We start from the raw sequence: 13,166 nt of genomic DNA, 5'->3' as shown, positions 1-13,166 counted from the left end.
AACTAGTTGTTTAATAGTACTAAAATGTGTTTAATAGTACTAAAATTAGACGGATTTCGTGGACGGGAACGCGCTCGTAACTTAACATTTTTTTTTTTTAAATGAACTTGGATTACCATGCAGACACACTCAAAAATAAGGTTAATCTAACCTTACACTAAACTTAATTCTAATTTAGTTTTAAATTTTGATACCTTTCTTCTCCCGGGTTGGCTCTATTGGCACCGCCTCCACCCTGACTTTCAGACGCAACCTATCGAGGGTTGTTTCATGAGCAGCTGCTCGCGTCCGCTGTTTTCTCATATATCAAAATGTGTCTCGTATCTCAAGATAAATATTTGCCCGAAATTTTACTCGTATCTCAAATGCTCGTATGTCGGGGCACTCGTATGTCGAGGTACCACTGTACATCTCACTATAAGGCAGCCTGGTTCTCTGTGCTCTTAGAACGACTGGGTGGAATTCAGTGACTCATTATTCTCTATACATCAGTAAGGATATTTTTCCCCCCATACCCATTCGTTTCCTTGCAGGGTTAATGTGGGGTGTGGTCCTGCAGAGGAAAGAGTTTTGCTCACAGGCCTGCACGCTGTAGCAGATATCTACTGTGAGAACTGCAAGACCACCCTGGGCTGGAAATATGTGAGTGCCCTTGACGGATTTTCATTATGGCACATGAAGTGAGGCAAGGGTCGGGAGGTGATGAACAGCCACATCATAATTTTATTAGCACCTCCTTTTATATTCGGACTATCTCCTCATTGGAGCAAGTAAAGCTGGGTTTAGTCATGGGCATCTTTATTTATCGTTGTGGGTACTGTTTGGTAGGTTGGGAATAAAGTATGACATTTAACTTGAATACTGTTGCAAGAGATAATATTAGACTGAACTCATTTTCCGTACCGCTTATCGTCACAAGGGTCGCGGGGGAGACAGACAACCATTCACGCACACATTCTTACATAGGGGCAATTTAGATTGTTCAATCCAAAGTTTTTGGGATGTGGCAGGAAACCGGAGTACCCGGAGAAAAACCACGCAATTCCAGGGAGAACATGCAACCTCCACACAGGACAGTCTGAACCTGGGATTGAACCATCGATCTCAGAACCAGGCTGCTATCCTGAAGCCAGTTTTCACTCAAGATGTTATTCTTGCTAATGAATCAATCTTTTCTTTGTTGTTGCCACGAACATTTATTCATTTTTTTTATTCCACCTATCTTTAGAAGGGTTACGGGGGTTCTGGAGCCAATCCCAAGCCACGTTTTGGAGGGTAGGCTGCTGGACAGCCTGAATAGGTTACCAGCCAATAGTAGGGCACAACAAGACAAACAGGCATTCACGCTCACACACACCAAAGCTGAGGTGTTTTTAAAAAAAATATTTTTATAAAAATATTTACTCTGGTTTGTTTTCTTACAGTACTATACATTTTAGTTTTTACAATCAGGTTTAAAAAAAAACCATTGTAGGAGATTATAGCTCTTTCCCTGCCTTTAACAGCAAAAGACCATCTGTCATCGTTGATGACAGGAAATAAGTTAATATTCAAATGTTAATGGGTACTATCCATTTTAATTGGGAAAAATCAAACCTTTCCCCAAGGCCTCGAATACAAAAGTATCACACCCCTGCTTTAAAGTGTACCATAGATGGGAGCTACAATCATCTCATCTCATTTTCTGAACTACTTTATCCTCATTAGGGTCGCGGGGGGTACTGGAGCCTATCCCAGCTGACTCTGGGCCAGAGGCGGGGGACACCCTGAATTGGTGGCCAGCCGATCGCAGGGCACAAGGAGACGGACAAACATGCACAGTCGCACCCACACTTAGTGGCAATTTAGAGTGTCCAATCAGCTTACCATGCATGTCTTTGGAATGTGGGAGGAAACCAGAGTACCGGGAGGAAACCCACACAGGGCCAGGGAGAACATGCAAACTCCACACAGGTGGACGTGACCTGGGTTTGAACCCAGGACCCCAGAGGTGTGAAGCTGACACGCTAACCACTCGCTCCCCCAGGCCGGAGCTACAATCAATTAATCAAAATGCACACACTGTACATTTAACATGAGGTGGTATTTTAGATCCCCTATCACAGGGAGTAAATAGGCAGCACACATGCCATCTACCTTTATCAATCACCATAGCTGAGCATGTGCAGTTGTCAGAGGTGAACCCTGTCAGCATGGAGGTGAGAACTTACACTGTAGCACGTGAGCATGGTCCTTGGTGGTGGCCCTGTACAAGCACACAATATCCTTGCTGTTTTGTGCCTGAGAGGGCTCCATTGATTGACCGTTTGAGCCTGCGCCTCCAACTGTAACATTTCCAACATTTCCAGCATAAACATGTTCCTACATCAACATTACGGGTGGTTATTTTTTCAGCCGAGGTTCTATTCCTGTCCCGACCCCACAAGGTGGAGAACACATGGCGAACGCTCACTGTCTCACACACACACACACACACACACACACACACACACGAAATAGTACTTACTTGGGGGTTGGGTGTAATGACATACATATCAGTTGCAGCTGTGTCGATTTTCTGCTGTCATCAAAGTTCTGTGGAGAGGCCTTAACCCACTGCCCTTATATACCAGAAATCTAAGCAATCTAAACCATACAAAGACAAAAACAAGGTATACATACTACAGTCTGAAAAGTCAGTGCCTCTTCCACTATTTATGTTGGTCAAATAAAGTAACACTAGTATACAGTTGTACCTCTACTTATGAAATTAATTGGTTCCAAGACTTTTTCGTAACTTGAAAATTTCGTAAGTAGGTGTACTTAATATGTAAATTCTCTAATTCGTTCCACGGTCCTCACACAACTACCAACTAAACCGTTGAAAATTGGTCAAAGTGTCCCAATTTTGTATGAAAGATGTGAGGAAACAAAAATGAGAGAAGATGATAAGGAAATGATTTATTAATGTCTTAAAATAAATAAAGCATATGAAAATGTGCCCTGCGCCGCTGAAATACCTCCCTCCGCGGCCGTTATAGATGTAATACCCGCGTTTGTCCGCCAGATGGTGGCAATAGCCCGTTGTACCAGGGCCGAAAGCCGTCCACTTTGTAGTACATTTTAGACTTTTACGTGTGCCCTATGTGTTTGTGTGTGTGAAAATATGTGCCACATTGCATTTGTAGTTTTTAATCGCCTGATAAGGGGAATTCAAAAGGAAATAACGGATAAGGAAATGCATTTACTTTTGGGGGGATTTCGTAACTTGGATCTTTTTGGTATCTCGAGTCACTCATTTGCATATTCAAAAAAATTGTAACCTGAAACTTTCGTACCTAGAGGCATTCGTAAGTAGAGGTATGACTGTAGTTGTATATCTCTTAATTGGGAGCATGGGTTTTCAAAATTACAATATGTTTATTGAATTTTGCTTGCTATAACACTACCAGAGCCACATGATGGTGTAGCGGTTTGCTCGCCTGACTTCGGTGCGGGCAAGCGTGGAATTGATTCCCGCTCGGTGGTAATATGATTGTGAGTTCGCATGGTTGTCTCTGTGTGGCCTACGGTTGACTGGCGACCAGTCTAGGGTGTAATCTTCCTTTCGCCCGCAGTCAGCTGGGATAGGCTCCAGAAAACACCCAACTCTTGCGAGGACACGCAGTACGGATGATGAATGAAAGAATACCAATACAAACTCTGAATACTTTGGGGATTTGTGCTAAGGACTAGATGAACACAACTACGGATTAACAAGCAGCGGCCATCCGGGCTCAGTATGATTACATGACTGGCCAGACTAAAACACATGCTCCAAACAGGCCCCGCTTAGTGTATAGGTTTGTGACAAAGGATATATTTAAACTAGAAATTGTAAAAAAAACTGTTCTGTTACTTATGTATGCAAAATAAAATGTGCCTCGCATACAAAGGCATTTCCGTCTTCTCCAAGTTGTATTTTTTTGTTTTTGTTTTCTGATTGTTCCATCGATGTCAACCTTCCCAGTCAAAGTGTATCGCCGTCAACCTGATTATTCAATGCCAGCCTTCACAACTGAAATTGATATTTACATACCTACAGTTCAATAACTATTTGAACACCCTGCGACATTGCAAGTTCTCGTACTTAGAAATCATGGAGGGGTCTAAAATTTTCATCATAGGTGCATGACCACAGTGAGGGAGAATCTAAAAAGAAGAATCCAGAAATCACAATGAATGATTTTTAAAAAAATGATTCATTTGTGTGCTACGGTGGCACATACGTATTTGAACACCTGAGAAAACCAATGTTTGTTACAGTAGCCTTTGCTTGTATCTGCAGAGATCAAACTAGTTTTTCACCAAGTTTGCGCACACCACAGGAGGGATTTTGGCCCACTCCTCGACATAGATTTCCCCTAGATCAGTCAGGTTTTTTGGCTGTCGCTGAGAAACATGGAGTTTGAGCTCCCGCCAGAGATTCTCTATTGAGTTTAGGTCTGGAGAATGGCCAGGCCATGCCAGAACCTTGATAGGCTTCTTACGGCGGCACTCCTTAGTTTTCCTGGTTGTGTGCTTCGGGTCATTGTTGGAATACCCCGTGACCGGACGTTTGGTCGCCGGTCGTTTGGTCGCCGGACGTTTGGTCACCCGGACGTTTGGTCACCCGGACGTTTGGTCGCCCGGACGTTTGGTCGCCGGACGTTTGGTCGCCCGGACGTTTGGTCGCCCGGACGTTTGGTCGCCGGACGCTTGGTCGCCCGGGTGAATATAATTTTGAGAGCTGGTTTCAACAGTAGATATTGAAATATTAAACTCTCTCTCATGAATATAATTTTGAGAGCTGGTTTCAACAGTAGATATTTAGATATTAAACTCTCTCTCATGAATATAATTTTGAGAGCTGGTTTCAACAGTAAACTCTGTCATGTTGTCAAACGTCTGGCGACCAGACGTCCGGGCGACCAAACGTCCGGGCGACCAAACGTCCGGGCGACCAAACGTCCGGGCGACCAAACGTCCGGGCGACCAAACGTCCGGGCGACCAAACGTCCGGGCGACCAAACGTCCGGGCGACCAAACGTCCGGGCGACCAAACGTCCGGGCGACCAAACGTCCGGGCGACCAAACGTCCGGGCGACCAAACGTCCGGGCGACCAAACGTCCGGGCGACCAAACGTCCGGGCGACCAAACGTCCGGGCGACCAAACGTCCGGGCGACCAAACGTCCGGGCGACCAAACATCCGGGCGACCAAACGTCCGGGCGACCAAACGTCCGGGCGACCAAACGTCCGGGCGACCAAACGTCCGGGCGACCAAACGTCCGGGCGACCAAACGTCCGGGCGACCAAACGTCCGGGCGACCAAACGTCCGGGCGACCAAACGTCCGGGCGACCAAACGTCCGGGCGACCAAACGTCCGGGCGACCAAACGTCCGGGCGACCAAACGTCCGGGCGACCAAACGTCCGGGCGACCAAACGTCCGGGCGACCAAACGTCCGGGCGACCAAACGTCCGGGCGACCAAACGTCCGGGCGACCAAACGTCCGGGCGACCAAACGTCCGGGCGACCAAACGTCCGGGCGACCAAACGTCCGGGCGACCAAACGTCCGGGCGACCAAACGTCCGGGCGACCAAACGTCCGGGCGACCAAACGTCCGGGCGACCAAACGTCAGGGCGACCAAACGTCAGGGCGACCAAACGTCCGGGCGACCAAACGTCCGGGCGACCAAACGTCCGGGCGACCAAACGTCCGGGCGACCAAACGTCCGGGCGACCAAACGTCCGGCGACCAAACGTCCGGGCGACCAAACGTCCGGCGACCAAACGTCCGAGTACTGGAAGACCCAGCCACATCCCATCTTCAATGTTCTGACTGGTCATCCTCTCCTTAATACAGTGCAGTTTCTGTCCCATGTCCAGAAAAGACACCCTAAGCATGATGCTACCACTCCCATGCTTCACAGTAGGAATGGTGTTCTTGGGATGGTGCTAATTATTCCTCTTCCTCCAAACACAGCTAGTGGAATTATGATTTGGAATATTTTGGTCTTATCTAAACACAAAACTTTCGCAGATGACTCCTCTGTAACATCCAAATCAAGACGAACCTTGGCATGTGCTGGTTTAAGCAGGGGAACATTTTGTGCCATGTATGATTTCAAACCATGATGTCTTAGTGTATTACTAAAAGTAACCTTGGAAACAGTGGTCCCAGCTCGATTCAGGCCCTTTTGTGTAGTTCTAGGGTGATTCTTCACCTTTCTTAGGATTTAAGACCCCACAAGGTGATATCTTGCATGGAGTTCCCCTCCAAATGAGATTGACCATCATGTTCAGCCTCTTCCATTTTCTGATGATTGTTCCAACAGGTGACATTTTTTTTCATCAAGATGGTTGGCAATTTTTCCGTATCCCTTTCCTGCCTTGTAAAGAGAGGTACAATTTTGTCTCTGGTGTCTTTTGATAGCTCTTTGGTCTTGGCCATGTTACAAGTTTGAGTCTCACTGAATGTTTTTATGCAGCTAACAACCTCAAACACGTGCATCTGATTCAGAATAATACATGTAGTGGAGGTGGACTTTGAAAGGCGGACTAAATGATCTTTGAAGGCCAGAATTCTAGCTGATGGACAGGTTTTCTTGCAGTTGTATCACACAAATAACTTGTTTAAAAAAATCATACATAGTGATTTCTGCATTTTTTTTAGATTATCTCTTGCAGTGGACATGCACCTATGATGAAAATTTTCCTAGCCCTCCATATCCCACAAAAGTGAGCACACTTTTCATTCGTGCATTTAAAAAAAAAATGAAATGACACTTTGATACAATGTTAAGTCGTCACTGTAGCGCCTTATAATTTTTTTTTTCATTACACTTCTGAATGGATATTCTCATTGCTACTCATTGATTAGCAACAGCGTACCAAAGAATTCAGAGACTTTCAAATTGGTGAAGTGACGTAAAAGGCACGCATTTTCATGTATATTGACTTTAGTTCGGAGTATGGCTCTCAAGGAATAACATTTAAAAACTATGAATTGTTTATGGCTCTCTCCGTCGAAAAGGTTCCCGGCCCCTGCTGTAGCGCTTGGATAATAGAAATTTATTGTATTTAAAAAAAAACTCACAAATACAGCCATGAATATGTAAAATGGGTTATATATATATATGTATATGTACATATATATACATATATACATATATATATATATACACATGTATACACATATACACATACATATACATATATATATACATATATATATGAGAGATAGCTAATGAAGAGGCACTGTTATGTGACCAGCTCCATCTAGTGTTAAATCTTAGAAGTGCAACAGAATGTAGGCTACACTCAAACTTCTTGTGTTGCCCATTTTCAATGATATTTTCCGAATTTCCTGGGTAGTAGTTTTGAACACTCGTAACATAGAATGTGAATACTGATTATTACTTATTTTTAGAACAAGAGAAAATAATCCTTGAGACTAAACAAGTCTGAAAGAAGCCCTTAATTTGGAAAACAATTTTACTGTGCCCTCCCTCAGCTATTCTGTTCCATCAGCACAATAAAAAAAGCTCTCTCTTTGAACTTTTTTTTTACTGATTCAGAATCCTTTGAATTCTTGCTATGAGATTTTAAACAGATTTGAGGTTTTTTTGTTAACCAATCCCTTAAGGATGATAAACTGCACCCTTCCCAGCAAGTTTGGTCTCACTTTTCCATCCCCAAAAATTGTCATATAAACAGGGGTGTGTAGACTTTTTATATCTAGCGCATTCTGCAGTTAGTCAACTGTCTATGAGCGTCATGTGGATTACCGCCTGTCCTAATTACCTCCTGTTCTATCCCCCCCCCCATTCCAACCCCTCCAGGAACATGCCTTTGAGAGCAGTCAGAAGTATAAAGAGGGCAAGTTCATCATCGAGCTGGCCCACATGATCAAGGACAATGGCTGGGACTGAGCGACGAGCCCGCCAGGACACGACCGCATCGGAAGGGGAGCGGGTTGGGTGAATGGATGGGGAGGGTGGGGAGGGTGTTAGGGGGTCGTAGTGGGTGAGTGTGTGACTTTGGTTTGGCTGATTTACCATTAACCTCTGTAAGTCCCTGCCCATTCCTCCCCTCTCGCACACACCGACACACGCACGGCGTCAGGTTGCCGACATCCAAGCCGGGAGGCGCGGGACATGTCCGACCAACGCGAGAAGAGAGAGCTCCTTTTCTTACCGAAACCTGATTCCGTATCGTCCGTATCTATATCCGCGCATCGCTTGAGCGTGCGCTAGTGTTAAAACCGGCTCAGGAAAGGCATCCAGCAGTCAGCTTCTCTCAGCTATTCTGTTCCACTACCCCCCCACCCCGTAGATAGCGTTGACCTAAGATGATTATAGCAAATCAACATGATTGGGGCAGTGCCAGCTGGGCCAGTGATGAGGCTCGAGCGCAGCGGGCGGGAGCGGAGCTGGGGGAGGGCGAGGCAACGGTCCCGTTTCCAGCGCAGCGGGAGCCTCGACGGCTTCTGACCGGAACCCGGTCCAGCCGCTTTGGAAGACCTCTGGGTCCACCGTCATCAGCTTCTCTTAAATGCCTAATCACGGCAAAGGTCTTGGGGTTGTCCCCAAAGACTTCCTGTTGGCTTTGAAACGAGAAAACCTCAATTGGATGGCGAGGGAGTCCAAACTATGAACACCAACCACTACGATTATGAGAAACGGCCAAAGTATGAATAGTTTCACAGGTTTTTTTGTCTTTATGGATATTTTCATGGCCGCGTTGAAGTGGACGGCGGATGCGAAAAAAAGCTAATGATTCACATAGTGGTGTGCTGTGTCTGTGCATTCTTACTTTAGAGGAAATCACATCTTTAAACTGGACTGACTTTAGAGACTTTATTTGCCCTGACACTCCAGTGGGAAACATTTACATATGCTCTGTGTAGATTGCTGTTCAACCACTATCACTTGATACTGGTTGGTGTAGACATCAGTTGCATTTTGACAGTTCAAATGGATTGGACGTCTCCAGCACCTCAATGACGGTGAAAAAGTGAACTGATCCCAACACCCCTGAAATGACGATAGCTGAGTTTTCATTTTCAAGCTCTTTCGTCCTTGAATGGAGAGATCCTCTGATGGAAATGTGCTTTTTCAACTGACACTTTCCATCGTGTGGAATGCACCGCAAATTTACAGTATGCATGAGCATAAGTGCCAGTTGGCTTGAAGTCGCCACCCCCCCCCACCCCCCTCCAGCTGAGTGGGTTTCTGCCAGTGGCACCATTTCACAACCATCTGCATCATGTCAAAAACATAACGGATGTAAATACACAGCAGATGTAGGGCAGTAGAGTGTCTCGCCGTTCCCGAGCTTTTATTGACACTTGTTCCAATCTCTCAATTTACAAGTATTCGTTCTATAACTCATCACAACCAAAGAAAACACCCATCGACATTAACATGACCGAGCGAGATATTGCTCGGTTAAAGTTGTGCAAACGAGGGTGTGTATAGCTGAAAGCCAAGGCTGTGCATAATTCTTGTCTGTCATGTATTACGCATCTTTTATTTTATAAACGACAGATCTTAATATATGAATATATTGTATTTACTGCATTCGCCGAGAAGAATACTCTTCTTGTCGATATCCGTGTTACAGAATGTAAATATTGTAACTGTCATGTTTTGTCTACAAATCCTGTGATATGAATGAATTGGATTTAGGTCATGTCAGGCTTTCTCTCTGGTTGGCTGTACAAATGACTTTTTTTACCCAAAAATGTTTTAAATGTCTTTTGTAAAGGGGGGGTACTGATGTTGACTTAATGTTATTGGATCGTCATCTAATAAAATGCACCTTGATATCGGAATGGATTAACGTTTTATTGTGTGCAAATATTGAAAGCAAATACAGTGTTCCGGGACTGAGCTCGTATGTCGATGTACTCATATCTCAAATCAACGTTTCCCATAGAAATGAACTAAAAACAAATTAATTTGTTCCAAACCATCTGAAAAAAAACAACAAAAAACAGTATATTGGAATGGAAAAACATCTTTTTGTTATAATTCGCAATCTATTTACAGAGTAACAAATAACTAGTGGTTATGATGTTTAATAGTTATAAAATTAGACGGATTTCGTGGAGTAGAGAGCGCGAGAGCAACTTTTTGCACGGCAACGCGCTCGTAACATAACAAACAAATTTAAATGAACTTGGATTACAATACAGATACACTCAAAAATAAATGTAAACTAACCATACACTAAACTTGATTCTAATTTTGTTTTACATTTTTATACCTTTCTTCTCCCGGGTTAGCTCTATTTGCCCCGCTTCCACCCTGACTTTCAGCTGCAGCTCAAAGGAACCTATCGAGGTTTGTTTGCTCTTGTCCTCCCTTCAAAATATTCCGAAAATGATGCACATAAATGTCCTCACAATAGGATAACACGACCACTTGCCAACGAGAAGTAATATGCTCCTCTCGTATTAGCGAGCAAGCTCCGCAATTCTGCACTGACTAACGGGAAAAAAAACACTGAAAAAAATGCAACGCTCCGCCCAGTATTCATAGAGACATTACACGAGAGAGTTGCGACGGGAAAGACAGTGCCCATGTTGTTCTCAAAAGCAGCCTCGCGTTGGCCACACCTGGCTGTATGCTCGAAATTTTACTTGTATCTCAAATTGCTCGTATGTCGAGGTATTACTGTACTAGAGATAAAATTATGGTTTGCCAATGGTTTTGGGAACAATTTTAATCAGAATTAATCAATTTCTATATAATACTGGATTCAAAAAGAACAATTGGTACAGTTCTTTTGAATGTACTGCCATATTAATGTAATCTATATAAATTACTTGCCTACCATTGAATACAATTAGGTGTCCAATCCATTTGAACTGGAAGAATGCTAATTTATTGACTACCATTGATGGAGATATACGTCCAGTCCATTTTGAATGGCAAGTCTGAAAACATTGTTCAGTCAATAAGGATTGGACGTCTATATAGTGAGAAACTCAAATTCAAAACAGGTTTCAGACCTTTAATTGGACGTCTCTTACTATAATGACACCGTTGCAAATAGTAGTTCAACATTGATTTTAGCACTCAGTAACACTTTAAACTGTCCAATTGAGTATATTTCTATCTTTTTTTGCGTCAACGTTTAAAAGATTTGCAATGACTGTGTTAAAAATGTTTCTTTTCACATGACTGGCTAAACGGTTGTTCTTTGAACTCACTCAGCTGTCTTAAAAACGTGTAACTGTCTCCATGGAGATGAGAGCGTCGTGTGTTACTATCTGAGGGATCTGCCTGAATAAACAACAAAAGGTCAACACTTAACATTAATGAGAGTGACTACACGAGTGGGTTCGACGCCGAGTGGGCCGAGTGACGCGTAGGCGATATCAGTCACACCTGTTAGTCATACATGACTTTAATGCTGCATTTGCTTGTTTTGCCTACAGTGTCCTCCAATCTCACTCCTACTTTACAATCACACCTCCGCTTTTTCCAACGATCCATCTATCGCGTTGTTGTTGCCGTAGCTTCAATCATTCCCCAGGGCTCTCCGTCTCTCTCTGTCCGACTTGGCTAAACCGCTGCAAATCTCTCTGCAGCAGATGGTGCAATGTTTGCATCGGGCCAGGTCTCCTAGCAACCCCATCTCTTGTTTTTATTTTTTATTTTTTCAATGAGAAAGCTCAACAGAAGCGAGAGGAGTCACGCGCTGTGCCGTCTTTCACCGACCTGACTGTTGATGTCTATGTTTATGTGAGGCTATATGAAAAAATGTCACCAATGGTTGGATTGCATTGTTTGTATTAATCCAATGTGATGCGGAAAATGAGCGAAACAGGACACCGATAACCTCAACTCTCTTATCCGGCAGAAAATAGCCATTTGTAACCCTAAGTGACCTAGTGTTGTGATGGCTGAGTCGTGCGACGTTTAAAAGCAGCTGTGCCCACAATGGTGGCCTGGATGGTTATCAAAGTTATCTCACAAGCCGCATTTTTGTGTTTCATTGGTTCCAATAGGCCACCTGATGGTGTAGGGAGGTCCACTTGTCTGACTTTTATGGGAGCAAGCGTAGGTTTAGTTCCCGCTCAGTGGTGGTATGATTGTGTGTGAGTGAGTGGTCTCTCTGTGTGCCCTATGGCTGACTGGCGACCTGGCTAGGGTGCAGTCTGCCTTTTGCCTTTGCATATGCATATATACACGAATACACACGTATACACACGTATACACGTACGCACATATACGCATATACACATACATATACATGTACGCATATACACATACATATACATGTACATACATACATATATACACACATACATACACACATATATACACACATACATAAATACATACATATATATACACACCACACCACACACGTACACACACCACACCACACACATATATAGACATATACACACACACACATATATATATACACATGTACACACGCACACACCACACACACGCACATTGTGTTAAGCGTAAAAGGCTCGGGCATGATGTAACTTCTGATAGATTGCTTTCATTATTGTGTATACGACTATATACACATATACACACATATACATATATACACATTTACACAAATACACATGTATACACACGTATACACGTACGCACATATACGCATATACACATACATATACATGTACATACATACATATATACACACATACATACATACATATACATATATATATATATATATATATACACACATACATAAATACATATATATACACACACCACACACATATATAGACATATACACACACCACACACATATATAGACATATACACACACACATATATATACACATGTACACACGCACACACCACACACACGCACATTGTGTTAAGCGTAAAAGGCTCGGGCATGATGTAACTTCTGATAGATTGCTTTCATTATTGTGTATACGACTATATATACACATATACACACATATACATATATACACATTACACAAATACACATACAAACACACACATTGTGTTAAGTGCAACAGGCTCGGGCATGATGTAACTTCTGATAAATTGCTTTCATTTTCTCATTGCACATGACACAAACAGTGCTTTATCACTCTACCCAAAGCCTCGTGAATTACCAAATGTCCTCATGCCCCCCCTCATCTTTTCTACGAACAAAAGGATTTGCC

At 43.4% G+C, this 13,166-nt stretch overlaps 1 protein-coding gene across 1 annotated transcript in view; it reads left to right on the top strand.

The window, feature by feature from the left end:
• ypel2b (yippee-like 2b) overlaps positions 1-9,839 on the top strand; it is a 48,484-nt gene extending 38,645 nt beyond the window's left edge. Inside the window, exons 4-5 of the mRNA XM_077612074.1 lie at positions 534-642; positions 7,846-9,839. Of these exons, the coding sequence (XP_077468200.1) occupies positions 534-642; positions 7,846-7,935 (199 nt within the window). The 3' untranslated portion in view covers positions 7,936-9,839. The remainder of the gene's footprint in view (positions 1-533; positions 643-7,845) is intronic.
• The last annotated feature ends 3,327 nt before the right edge of the window (positions 9,840-13,166 follow it).

The sequence above is a fragment of the Stigmatopora argus genome, chromosome 10 (genome assembly GCF_051989625.1).
Source record: "Stigmatopora argus isolate UIUO_Sarg chromosome 10, RoL_Sarg_1.0, whole genome shotgun sequence".
NCBI classification, from domain to species: Eukaryota; Metazoa; Chordata; class Actinopteri; order Syngnathiformes; family Syngnathidae; genus Stigmatopora; species Stigmatopora argus.
The sequence above is the reverse complement of the archived record's forward strand: the minus strand, read 5'-3'. Positions and strand labels throughout refer to the sequence as shown.